Source organism: Anabrus simplex, chromosome 14 (assembly GCF_040414725.1).
Source record: "Anabrus simplex isolate iqAnaSimp1 chromosome 14, ASM4041472v1, whole genome shotgun sequence".
In the NCBI taxonomy this organism is placed as follows: Eukaryota; Metazoa; Arthropoda; class Insecta; order Orthoptera; family Tettigoniidae; genus Anabrus; species Anabrus simplex.
The window spans coordinates 67,594,270-67,608,825 of record NC_090278.1 but is presented as its reverse complement, the minus strand read 5'-3'; the positions used below and the strand labels follow the sequence as shown (position 1 = coordinate 67,608,825).

At 40.2% G+C, this 14,556-nt stretch overlaps 1 protein-coding gene across 6 annotated transcripts in view; it reads right to left on the bottom strand.

Moving 5' to 3' along the window:
* mtd (mustard) overlaps positions 1-14,556 on the bottom strand; it is a 952,680-nt gene that overhangs the window by 318,454 nt on the left and 619,670 nt on the right. For all 6 annotated transcript variants that reach the window (XM_067157991.2, XM_067157992.2, XM_067157994.2 and 3 more), the window contains 2 exons: positions 9,024-9,338; positions 3,004-3,327 (listed from right to left, as the gene is read on the bottom strand). In XM_067157991.2, the coding sequence (XP_067014092.2) occupies positions 3,004-3,327; positions 9,024-9,338 (639 nt within the window). The remainder of the gene's footprint in view (positions 1-3,003; positions 3,328-9,023; positions 9,339-14,556) is intronic.

Genomic DNA, 14,556 nt, shown 5'->3' with positions numbered 1-14,556 from the left:
GAAACTTTTAAATACCTGGGGAATGAATTAATGGAGAATGCTCGACTGGATGCTGACATTAGTAAAAGGATTCAAGCTAGAAGTTGTTTCTATCATAGTGTAAGAAACATGTTATGGTACAAAGATGTGCCAATGGAAGCAAAGGAAACTATGTACAAGATGTATTACGTACCCATAACAACTTCCACGGCAGAGACCTGGACAATGACAAAGACGGATGAGAGTCGAATACAAGCAGCCGAAATGAAGTTCTTGAGGAGCATGATACAGAAGAGTAGAAGAGACAAAATAAGGAATGAGAAAATCCGGGAAGAAATTGGAGTGGAAAAAATGAATGATAGAATAGAGAAGAGCCGACTAAAATGGTTTGGGCACATAAAGCGAATGAGTGACGAAAGAATGCCAAAAAAAGTGATGGAAATGCAAATCCAAGGAAGGAGAGGCCGTGGACGACCACGATTGAGATGGAAGGATACCATCCAATGCAGCATTATAGAAAGAAACCTGGACTGGGACACAGTGTTGGAGGAGTGGTGGAAAGACTGAAGAAAGTGGAGAGGAACCATATTTGCCCCTACCCGGCTACAGCTGGATAAAGGGAAATGATGATGATGATGATGATGTTCCAAGGAACATTTAATTCAATTTCGTTGTGTGATCTATTTTCAAGTGTTTTGTTGACATAATATTACAGTCTATTACCACAGCAGATCATGTGCTTTATTTCATTAACTCGAAACGTTACAAATACATCCGTGAGGATAGCAACGAACAACACCATACTTTGTACATTGCGGGCGGAGCCAGCGGGGAAACTGCTAGTACATAATGAAGCTAATGTCTTGTAATGAAATGTATTGGTTAGATCAAAAGTTGATAAATCCAGCAAAGTGTAAGATCTTATATATTCTTCCTTATATATTCCAGATCCGAGTTATTGAGTAGATGCCCTCTCAAACGGCCTGACCTTCTTGGTTTGGAGGTCTCGTTTCCACTAGACGTGTGGGACTGGCTCAGCTGTATTGGTATGGCATATTGACAGTTTCCACCAATTGAGTTACATAACACTGTACCAGGCCTTTAATTCACATATCCTATGTTTACTGCCTTCTGTTGCCCTCCAGATCATATGCGTGCGTGACATACTGAAGATGGATTGTTTCAACTTTATTTGAGATTTTATCCTCGTTTCAGTAATATAAGAAACTTTTAGTCATAGAGGTCTCCAACGTCACTGTAACCCTCCTTGTTTTCGATATATCATTCTGTGTTACTCTGATTTTACATGCTCCTTCACACTGTTTTTAGTGTTACTTATTCAATATTAATTCATGCAACTTTTAATATATCATCACAGAAGATGGCTCAAAGATGAGCTGAAACCTGTCTGGAATAATAAAAAGCTTTTCTATTGTAAAGATGCATTTCAGACAACTTTTTAAGTTGGATTTAATTATTTTTGTGGCATCTTGTGTATTTACCCCAAAACTCCTTCCTGAAACATGAAAACACTAGTACAGCCAAAGAGGATTTATCACCTTTTGTTCTTGAAGCTCCTCAATTATACTTATCAATGCAAATGGAATGTTCGACATTAAATGAATTAAATAAAGTCAAAGAAATATTAATGTTTATTTATTCCACCTATTAAATAGGTGGAATAAATAAATAAATAAATAAATATTTCTTTGACTTTATTGTACAATTCAATACGGACCAAAATATGAGAATTATAATGTGTAATTAAATGAACTGCCTTAATTCACATATTTTCCAATCAAGAATACTTGTCATTTAACATTTGCCTTATCACCAATCTTGTTCACACTAGTTATGGACAAGATGACAATAAAATCTATGCAGAAAATGAACAATAAACCGAATGTCCTGATGATGTGCAGTTGTGGGGAGAGACAAAAGCTGAAGTACAGAAATAAACTGACTAAATGGAACAGTATGTTCAATAACTTTGCGCTGAAGATGAGTAAAACGATGACCACAGAAATGACTGTCAACAGGGAGGTAACAAACTCAAAACCTCTTTTTGGAAGTAACCAAATTAGAATTTGTTTCTCACTTCAAGTACCTCAGAAGCATTATCTCGTAAGACAATGCTGTCAAGCAGAAAAAACAAACGAACAGCAGTAATTAATGAATGTAGCTTTTCGTGGCTCATTATATAAAAATAAAGAAATAAATATGCTAAGTGGATTAAAGCCACATATATATTTAACACAGCCAAGCTTTCCACCAAATTACCTTGGCCTTCATCAGGGCATGTGAGGGTCTGCCTCCAAAATTGAGCAAAGAAATTCTTCAAAGAAACGTGGATGTCATGACCAAAATATCCACGGCCTCCCCATTCACTGGACTCAGGGATCGTCGTGCTGTACTGTGGTGGTTGGGAGTGAAGTTTCTGATTCACCGTCCTCTGTCGACAGCTTCTTGAGTGGGTCGCGCTGTTTTGCATGTGTTTATGGAGAATAGGTCTCCATGTATTTGATAATTTGAAGCCATCTTCTTTGCTGATGTTATTTGGGCGCAGTTGTATCTCTATGACTTCCCTTACAAGTTGAGCATAGAAATCTTTTACAGGGGCGATGACCTTCGCCTGGTCAAAGAGAATTTCAAGGCCTGTACTGTAGAAGTATTCTGCTATGGCAGACTGGCTTATAGCACATTCCATGGAGGATGAAAGAGTGACATTCTTGACTGACCTGGTGAGCATGGCACAGTGCGATGCACTGAAGAAACTGTCAACAGATGGTGGTGAATCAGTAACTTCACTCCGAAACACCAAAGCACAGCACGACGATCCCCAAGTCCAGTTCGTGGAGGGGGGTCATGGATAGTATGGTCGCGACTTCCACATTCCCTGATGAAGGCCAAGTGGCTTTAACCCAGTTAGCATATTTATTTCTTTATTATAAACAGCAGTAGCATTACAACACAGCTGCTGGTACATGAAAATCTTATTTAGATCATCATTTCGACTTTTCTCACCTTGTTTTTCCGGCTTTCTTGTCTGTCAAGATCGTCCCCTTTCTGACTATCCTCTCCCGAGTCCTTGCCTTCAGACTCTGGGTTTGATTCTAAGCTGAAGGATACAGAAGAGGTCTTCTTGCGACTACCGCCATCCGTCAATGTGGTGGTGTCCAGAGAATTGCCGTTGTAAGTAGTGATGGGTGGAACCCACTCTGTCTTGGGTGCAAGAATGATGTCTGCATCAGAGAAAACTTTTTTGGTTGGTACAATGATCTCCTCCTCCTCGTCTTCATCTTCACCGTCTCCTCCTGCCTGTGGAGTCCTGTCTCCATCATCCTCAATCTGTTCAGAGAATTGTTATAATTAGTCAAAAATGTATGTATGAGCTTCTAGAAACATAAAACAACACTAACACTGCGGTCATTAGCATGCACAGTTTAGATCTCATCTAGCAGCTGCTTGACATGTGAATGTTCAGATAAGAGATCTGAAAGAACAGAGCATGCAAGTGTAAGAAACAGAGTAAAAGAAAGAGAGAGAGACCAGTGGTTATCTGATATAAAGGCCGAACATTTAGGACCTGCTATATTTAACCCCTTGCCTTAAAAGTTTTGTTTTTGTATTTATTTATTTATTTATTTCACACCCACACTGGAGCATTTGAATCAGTCCATATACATTTAAATCTTCGGAATATTAGGTACAGATTTGGCTTCAGCCTTTTTTTTCTTCTGCTCCCAAAACTTGTTCATTCTTTCTGACCTGGTTGCCATTTGTTCATCAGTTATGGTGAATCGTTTTCGCTATAGTTCAGTTATTATGAGTTTCGACTTGACGTTTGAGCGCTGCCTTTTGGCGGAGGGTAAGTGAATTAATCAACAGCCAATCATAGACAGCCGATCGCTCCGATAGAGCACGTTAGACTCCAGTTGCGGTTAGCAGTGTTGTCGATTTGTTGTTTACTGTAACCACGTGAGATCAGCTGTGTGTTGTATTGTGCTCAGTTCTTTTCACGGTCTTTGTATGTCTTTGTGTTAGGTTGTTGTTCGTTTATATTTTGCAGTTTAGAGTTTATAAATGTATTGTTTAGTATTTTTAATAGTATAGCGCGTTATATTGTAGTAAATAGTGTCTAACAGGTGATCTATTTTATATAGTAGCTTAGTTTAACATTTCGTTCGGTAGTTATATAGTAGGTTAATTTTAGGCCCGTGTGCGAATTTGATGTTCTGTCATGTCGACGCCTACGTTTAAGGATGAAGCTCCCAAGAGAAGAAAGCCCTTCGGACGAGGTACTCCACTAAGGAGCCGGGCCCGGGAAATTGTTTGTAATGTTAGAGAGTCATTCTTGACAAAGCACCAACAATGGCAGCTAGAAAGAATGAGTTGATTAAGTGGTTGAAGGAGCACAATATTTCGGTTCGCGATGACATGGAGAAGGGGGATCTTGTGCATCTCTTGAAACAAAACAAGTCCCAGTACCCAGTTTATGTGGTGGATAGCCAGAAGGAACGGGCATAAAGTAGTTCAGACGATTATGTTGAAGACTTTATTATCTCTTTAGGGCCAAGCGTGAGTGAAACCTCAACAGACTATGACAATGCCGATAGTGACTGAGAAATGAGTGGTATATTCGCTTTGTAGGATTATTTCCTTCGTAACGGGAAACTGAATCTAACAGCAACGAGAGATCTTCTACGTGGCGAGTAGAAATTTAATTTTCTCATGGTGTATCTGTTCGAGCATTGACATATTTTTTCATTGTAGCCTTATCCTAAATGTGTTGTGCATTATTGATCTTACGTGAATCACGTATGTTGCTACAAAGAATAACCGATTATGGACTTACATTCCAGTATTTACATTTCTGTCCGTGTTGTGTATCGTAAATCAGCTGTTTGTATTCGTGGCAATTTGGCACCACCGGCTGACTTCCGGCTAACTGTCAAGTCAAAACTCATAAAAATGGAACTATAGTTCAAATTTTTTTAGTTTAAGTTCTCGTGTCTCTGTTCCTCAGAATCCTTTTTTCTCTTTTCGGCCTCAAATTTGTTACATTGTTATATATAATTTTTCTAACATCCTGGACCTCTATGAAACAATTTATTGTTCTTGGGTTTTATTTTCCCACCAGACCCGTGGTTTAGGGATAGAATACAAGCCTCTTACCCGGAGGCCCCAGGTTTGATTCCTGGCCAGGTCAGGAACTTTTACCTGGATCTGAGGGCTGGTCTGAGGTCCACTCAGCCTACGTGATTACAATCAAGGAGCTATCTGACGGCGAGATGGCAGCCCTCGTCTAGAAAGCCAAGAATAACGGCTGAGTGGATTTGTAGAGCTGACCGTACAGCAGTCGCTTTGTAGGCCATGACCCTTCGGCGCTGTTGGAGCACAGAGCTTTTCTTTTTCTCCCAAAAGTAACCGAGTAATTGTTTTACTAGCCAGGTTTCTGGTAATCTTCACGTGTGACAGAAAAGCAACTCTTTTTTTGCATTATGTCTATCATTGGCCATCTTTCCTGATATACCACTTCTTTAAGCAACAACCAACATTTATGAGCGAGTTAGCCGTGTGGTTAGGGTTGTGGAGCAGTGAACTTGCATTCAGGAGATAGTGGGTTCGAATCCCATAGTCGGCAGCCATGAAAGTGGTTTTCTGTGGTTTCCCATTTACAAACCAGGCAAATGCTATGGCTGTACCTTAATCAAGGCTTCAGTGACTTTCATCTCACTCCTAGCCCTTTCCTGTCCCATCATCACCATAAGACTGTTTAACATCGTAAATATGTATCCCAGTATTTGCACTTACAAATTATTCTCCATAATTGATAACAACTTAAATAAATTCAATCAGTGGCGGTGGGCACTTAGGAGCACAGGAGCACGTGAACACCCAGTTTTAATACAACTTTACGCATTCATGGATAATTTAAAATTTTCCTTTCTTTCGACCTGATTTCAACAATCGATCGAAAGCATTCGACTTATATCGAAGCTCCGTTACACCAACAGTTGTTCGTTTTGACTGACAGTGCATCGAGCACACTGGGTAATGCGCTATTGTGCTGAAGACTATACGCATGCGCAAAGCAGATGACGTCATGGTTTATGCACTGATATTCCCATTAGCGAGGAGCACGGTAAGGTACGTGCTTTGCCGTCTTGAGCAATCCTCAAACCAGTGGCAGTATTACAGTTGACCACAAGGGTCCGCCACCTCCCCTATTACTGTTAGCCACAGCTCCGCAGGAGATACTATTGCATTACATTACCGGCAGATTTCGCTAGTAATTCTGAATTGGCATTTTCTAGCTCGTGAACAGGTGTTTGCAATTGCGGGAAGAAGTTTGCTTTACCTTGTGACTGGAAAATCTTTTCAATTGAAATTTATTTGAGTGATGTGTTTTGCTTCTCTGTTTGTATGGTTTGTAACCATGGTATTCTTTGTGTAAGAGGAAATGAATTCAGTTCATTTAATTTTAACCAGCGAAATATTAACCGTCCGCCTGTGTGCTGTAGGCCCTAGTGGTTAGTGTGATTAGCTGCTACCGCCGAAGGCCCGGTTCGATTCCCGGCTCTGCCACGAAATTTGAAGAGTAGTACGAGGGCTGGAACTGGGTCAACTCAGATTCTGGAGGTCAACTGAGTAGAGGTGGGTTCGATTCCCACCTCAGCCATCCTTAAAGTGGTTTTCCACTTCTTCTCCAGGCAAATGCCGGGATGGTACCTAACTTAAGGCCACGGCCGCTTCCTTCCATCTTCCTTGTCTATCCCTTCCAATTTTCCCACCGCCCACCAAGGCCCCTGTTCAGCATAGTAGGTGAGGCCACCTGGGCGAGGTACTGGTCATCCTCCCCAGTTGTATCCCCGACCTAATGTCTCATGCTCCAGAACACTGCCCTTGAAGGCGGTAGAGGTGGGATCGCTCGCTGAATCCGAGGGAAAAACCAACCCTGGAGGGTAAACAGATTAAGAAAGAAATATTAACCTATCAGGGTAAGTTAGAAATTATAAGGGTTGGACCGGACAGACCAGATTTGATTATTGAGAACCTTACAAAAACTGACAAACGCGACTATAGGCGTGAGTTTAAGAGAGAAATGTACTAAACACGCAAGTGGCTCTGTGGATGGTAGTCTAGGAGTGCGCCTTTTTGTTTGCCCTGTTTATTGTTCAACAAAGAAAGAAGTGTGTGGAATTTAGCTGGGTGCACAGACCTTGCTCATTTGAGTGCAAAAATAAATTAACATGAAAAGTGTCATGCACACAAAAACGCGAGTATTGAATTCCCTATGCTAGTGTTGTCTGTAATTTCCAAGACGAGAAAAAATTAACATGTGATAGAGCAGAACCCTGATTAACCGAGATAATGTGGAGACTATTGCGGTAAATTCGGAAACAATTATTGTTAAAAATCGACCGGTAAATGCGGCACACATTATTTCCATGCTTCTCATCGTGCCTAGGTGAACTTCGTGCTATTTAAAAACCAAGAATAGTGCTCGCATCCTTCAATATCCGCAGTGTACTAAATTTATTATGAATTTTACTTTTGTTCTATACTAACAGATTAGTCTAGTATAAAATTTATCCTCGGTTACAGGGGTTCTACCATATTATTTGTGAAAAAGGAACCGTACAAGGAACTTTTGGTGAAGTACCTATGTTACTTTTTTGCTGATTTGAGATATGAACAAAAATGCTGTTGTGAACCCCCTAAAAATTTTGTCACAAGCCGCCACTGAATTCAATCATCTGATTAAACTAGAAATTCAGGATTTTATGTCCATCTTAAAATTGGTCAACAATAATTTTTTCAGGTTTGATAACACCATTTACCAACAGGATGGTTTAGCTATAGGCTTGCCAGCCTCAGGCATCCTAGCTAAAATATATCTTGATTTCTTGAAAAACACAAAAATTAGTAATAATAATAATTTTTCTAACATCCTCTTTTGGGCCAGATATTTTGATGACACGTTGGTAATTTTAAATGAAGAATCAACCAACGCAGCCTCTACACTTCTTAACAACATTGACTCAAATATTAAATTCACCCGTGAATATGAACATAACAAAACTATCAACTTTTTAGACTTAACTATTACCAGACATCCTTCTTCTTTAACTTACAATATTTTCAGAAAACCAACTCAAACAGCAAACTTCTACACATCCACAAGCACATAAATGTGCTACTTATAACAGCCTAGTTTTTCGTGCCTTCATCACTCCTTATGTTTAAAAAAGATTTAAATAATAAACTGAACACCATCCGTACTATCGCTAAATTTAACGGCTTTAACAACTCTCTCATAAACCGAGTTATTAACAAATTCAAACACCGTCCCACCACCACGTTAACAAAAGATAAAACCAAAGCCACTGAATCCGATTCCGCCTTTCAGCATGGAGTTACTCCACTCCGTACAGATCACTTGAAGAATAAGACAAGAGAAGGGAGTCATGATAGAAGGAAGGACTCCCTTTCCGTTAGATGCTCTAATAAACCAGAGTCTGAAGGAAACTAAACTTGAAGGCCTACGATATCGAAACCTCATTAAACTGATCAACATTATAATGACCATAGTTGTGATTTGTCTCTTCTGCTGCCACTTATCTCCGATACATGGGATTACTGTTGCATGCCGAGTAAAGCAGCATGGCTGAATATTGGAGGGAAGTAGCTGCAGAGTTAGATAACTTCGCACATTCTATATGATTGTCATGTCAACGACGCGTACTGCAGCTGGTAACTAATAAATTAAAGTTCTCATGAACTGTGATTTGTGTAAATTAAATACTAATTGTGGGCATGCGAAGGGCTAGAAAATTAATATGCCAATGGGTTGTATGTCTACATTTACACCACCTAATGATAGAGCACAGTCTCTGAAACTTGTAGTGGAGAAAATCATTTAATATAATTTGAGTGGTAACAAATTTTATTATTTCATAAAGAATAACATAATTGGTTACAGTTTTCAGGTTGACGAACAATATCTGACTTCAACCCACCCACAATAACAGTTCACTTACTGGTAACTTTGCCTCTTTCGATGGTTTTGAAGGCACCTCATCGACGTTCACAGGGAGATGTCCGGTGCCAGCTCCTGGTGCGGCATGATCACCGACACCTGCATCCCTGATGTCTATACCAGAGTCGTGACAGCTTGACTTGACCAACTGACTGCTTCTTCCCTGCTGTTCCGCTTCGTCGCCTTCGCCATCTGCCTTGTCCGTGCTGCCACGGTCCATGCTGGGCACGGCCCAGTGATGATCCAGGACGGAGCGCCTGCGCTCCTCCACAGCGACTGCAGCGGTGTTGGATGATGCACACGAATCCAGAGAAACCTACAAATTAAAAAAAAAACATTCGTACTAAGTAATTGTTAACAGGTTTGAAAAAAAAAAAATTTGTGAAGACTCTCCAGAAACTTTGTTGTAATAAATATCTGAAATTCTTGTTTTTTTTAAATCTCAAATGGTATGATTTATTTACATATCTTTTAGCCCACATTGGAGCATTCAACCAATTTCTAAGAGCTTCAAAATTCCTGTTGGGGACACTGAATAGTAACTCATGTAGAAGGGTTTAGGTCAATTTGCTTTTGTTTTCAAAAAATTGAGGAAAATTTCATGACACAGGATCTGCTTCGGACCAAGTGGAGGCGGTAGAATGCTAAAAGGCAAACATATTTTACCAAGATATGTCAGGTCTGCAACCTAATAATTTCCCCAATCCAATGCAATGCATATACTGTATACTGTATACTTGGAGAGTTACACGGCAGTCAAGTGGAGAGGTGGCCAAGTGGTCACCGCACTTGTCTACGAACCTGGACGATGCGAGTTAATCTTGTTGTAGCTGGTTTTTTTGTGTGTGCACAAAATTAATTATTTGAGGGAAAGTTAAGATAAAAAAGCTAATAAAAATATTAGGCAAACTGCAGTGAACTTTATTTAAAAAAAAAAAAAAAAGAACAGAGAGAGATCCAGCAGTAACTGTGAGAACGTTTAGGCCTACATTAATTTTAGGTAGAAAATAAAGTGTATTGCAATTTGTGTAATATTTTTGTTCCCATTTTTATCTTCACATTCCCTCAAATATTAATTTATTTTGTACAAGAAATATAGCTGCGACGAGACTAGAAGTCACGCCTTTGAATTCCGCAGACAAGTACGGTAACCACTAGACCACCACTGCAGAAGACTGCGATGCACTATGGTCGTCTGACGAGAAGTCTTCTGCATGCGCGGTACGGGGTGCGGAGGGTAAGCATGGCTGCTGCGCCAATCTCAAGTCTCAAGGCCTGACAAGAAACATCGGTTCCATCCGCGATGATTCTTGAGAACTAAGGTGCAGCTGTGAAGTTTCGAAGTGGTAGTGCAATGGTGCTTTAGTTACATATTTACTGTAAGTAGTGCATTATGAACAGTTTAATAATGAACACGCATCTCTCTTAGGGAGATCGCACTATTTTATCACGACTAATGATTGTAGCTTATCTGTTACTTGTGTCGTACCTACAAACTGCCGCAACTTCTCGTGAGATGCAGATAGTAACTCTCCAAGTGTATATGTGCATTGCATTAGAATCAGAATTCATCAATTTTTCTGAAATTATTAGGTTGCAGACCTGACATGTTTAAATTTTGGGTTTGCTTATCTTGAGACTGAATTCCTACAACTTAACCTTCCATTCATTGAGTCTCAACTGTGCTTGGTTCTCAGTTTCTCCCCAAACCTAGGATTTAAAAAAATTATGAGAAAAAATTGCTATTAATTTAAAATAATCAGTGGATCTAATTAGCAATGCCTTATTTTCCTATCAAATTATTAAGAATAGAGTCAAATGTAAAAAAAAATTGAATAAGGCACCAACTTAGAAGTAAAATATATTTTATTCAACTTAGAGGCTAAAGGTTTAAAAATTCACAAAGATATATATAAAAGTCAATAGAATGAAAGCATAGTTAACAATAAAACAAAACTTAAAAACAAATAGAATATAAAAAACACTTTTAAACTCAACAAAACAGGCCAGTATCCCTCATAAAAATGAATAACAAAGTCATCGTCATCTCAAATGAGGGAGATGGTACTTTGAAGTTTTTGTACGACAGTCGGACAACCGTCACAAGTAAATACTGGAGAGGTGTGTGTGTGTGTGTGTGTGTGTGTGTGTGTGTGTGTGTGTGTCTTCTCCCTTCAGTAAGTAGGGAGTGCATTGCTATACCATAGCCGATCCGAAGACGACATAATACCACTACCCCTTTTGGAGAGACCCATGTGGAAGAGACACAAATTTCCAGAACATTGGGGTAAGGGTCTAGTAATCCTATTGTCCAAGAAAGGTGATAAGAAGGAATGAAACAGTTACAGAGGAACCACTCTTATTTCACATGTAGTCAAGATATTTGAGATGATATAGGAAGGAAATATCACTAGTAGAGTACAGAATGGAGCACAGTTTCATTATCTTGTGAAAAAACTTCCTTGGAATATGTTGTATGTCCGTCGCGCCCTTCTCGATCCGCCAGCCAGCTACACGCGTGCCAGTGTGTTATTCTTCGAGCCGCGGCGCGCAGCCCTCAGTGCGCGTGCCTGGAACGTCGTGTGTGCTATATAAAGAAGCTCCTAGTCTGTCCAGACGCCCACTGACCCCGGTGTCCAGCTCCAGAATACACCCTACGTCGAGCACGGAGGCTACTCCTCTTGAAAATGTGCTTCGGCCAGGTGGACTGAAATTCTGGCAGTAAGAGGTCTCACCTCGGGTCACCGCTCCTCTTGTCTGTTCCGCTGTCCATGTCCAGTCTTACCATTATATGCCACTATCATTCCCTAGCTAATGCAAGCTCGCATTATCAACTTAGTTTCGCTAAGTAGGAACTCTTCAATCATTGAACTTACGTTAATGAACTCAGACACTTCAACAAGGAAGGACTCTCTGAGATATTTACGTCAGTGCTTCTGATAGTTTTCGACTATCAAGAACTTTTCATGTCACAAGGACTATCTTTTCGAAATAGTAGTGAACATGAATATTCCAACGTGTATATAGTGTACAAAGACAGACTCTTTCTCCCAATTCATAGTTCATTTTGCTTCGAGATAACTTTCAGTTTTGTTAGTGTAAATATTGTAATTTTACATGTGAAGCAAATAAAGAAGTTGTGTTTTTTTGTAAACCCAACCTTGTTTACAACAGAATAGGCAAGATCGATCAATCAATCAATCAATCGATCAATCAATCAATCAATCAGTCAACACTGATCTGCATTTAGGGCAGTCACCCAGGTGGCAGATTCCCTATCTGTTGTTTTCCTAGCCTTTTCTTAAATGACAGCAAAGAAATTGGAAATTTATTGAACATCTCCCTTGGTAAGTTATTCCAATCCCTAACATCCCTTCCTATTAACGAATATTTGCCCCAGTTTGTCCTCTTGAATCCCAACTTTATCTTCATATTGTGATCTTTCCTACTTTTAAAAACACTACTCAAACTTATTTGCCTACTAATGTCATTCCACACCATCTGTCCACCAACAGCTCAGAACATACCACTTATAATACCAATATAGTCTGTCCGTTATTGGACATTAAAACTCGGGCGAAACGCTGACAACCAGGAAGGAGATAGCTGGAATATTTATAATGTCCAATAGCGGACCAACTATATTGTTATTATAAATTTACTCATTCGCAAAAATATTTCAGGTTCCCCATGGGAATCAACATCTATGTCGACATACCACTTAGTCAAGTAGCTCGTCTCCTTTCTCTCAAGTCTTCCCAGACCAAACTTTGCAACATTTTTGTAACGCTACTCTTTTGCTGGAAATCACCCAGTATAAGAACACAAGTTTATGGCCTACTCCTCCCCCCTCTCCACTGTCACACACATCTTGAAAAAAAACCCTGAAAATCTTCATTACCACTGGAGGTGGTGGTGAAGGTGTTTTTTGTTTTAAAGAGGAACTACAACTAGGCAACCATCCTCTATTAACACTAATCAGAGATAAAAAATTAAGATCAAAATTAGAACTCTACAGGAGCTTTTTTGTACTAGTTACCACACACAGTCTAGAAACCTGCATCCAAACCAACAGAAATAGAGCAAAGTCACAAGACAACTAGCAAGTCGTAATCACGAGTGAGTGTAATTCAAAAGTTTAGGATACAAACTCATCGTGTGTGCAACTATGACCCTCAAAGAAGTGAAGGACAGAATTACAGGCTTTGAAAAGCAAATGGCTCAATTCCAAGCCCTCCTGGAGGAAGCCATGACTGCTCCCATTGGCAGTGCTACCAACCCCAGCGATGTTCTGACTGTGCTTCAAGCGGACTTCCGAACCTTTCGAAATTCCATCTGTGTTGAACTCTCTGTTCTGAAAAACAATGTCGCCGATATCGAGAAACGACTGGAAATTCAGGAAGCTCAGAGTGACGAAGCGGAACAGTACAGTAGGCGTAATTGTCTCCTTCTTCATGGAGTGAGCGAGACACCTAATGAGGACATCTATGGATAGGTCATTAAAACTTTCCGTGATAAACAAAGTCGACCTGTCCATGGACTCCTTCGATCGCTGTCATCGACTGGGACAGCAACGTAGGTCGACTGCTGATGTAGCGACTGAGGGTAATCAGCCTATCATAATAAAATTCCTCTGATACCACCAGCGGGATCAAGTTTAGCGCGCTAAACGACAGCTGAAAGGCTGCAAACTACTCATAACTGAATCCCTCACTAGGCTGAGAAAGGACATCTTGAACAAGGCACGAGACTTTTGGACTGCGTAATACATACAGTCAAGATGGAAGGATATCATTCATGTATCCGGCAAGAAGAAATTCCAAGTGAACTCACTCATGGAATTACAATCATTGATCAGGCAATATGGTGAAAGCAACATATGAACAATGTGCATTCTACATAGTTTAGTTTATTTATTTTTAATTTAGTGTATAGTTGTGAATATGTGTGTGTGTGTGTGTGTGTGTGAATCAGCTGGCCACTGTACGTATGAGGAAATTAAGGTAAGCTGCATGTTTTACATTCCTTTAGCATGCTTGAGTTGAGAAGTGCTATTAAAGTCCCCCTCCTTGCTCCCTCCCTCACCCCTCAGCACTCCTCTGTATGACAGAACCCCCTCACTCTCCCTTCACAGCCCTTTCACCGGAACATGCATCTGGAAGGACACGGCCCGCCTCTGACCGTTTCTCAACACTTTCTCCCTCCTATTCTACCCATACCATTTTAGAGAAGGAACTGATGCCATTTAATCGCGCCTTGTTGTGTGCGTATGTCAACAGCCAATCCATCGTTGCTCACCTCGACGAACTGAAGACGATATTTGAAGACAGTACAATTCATATCGCTGCTGTAAGCGAGAGTTGGCTCCGTAGTTCGATTCCCTCAAGCATGGTTGACTTATTGGGCTATGATATTCATAGGCATGATCGGACGACTAGACGAGGTGGTAGGGTTGCCCTATATTATAAATCAATGCTCAAGAGTAGAGTTGTTCACACGTCTACTCCTGCTGTAAAAATGGCTCCTGAATGTGT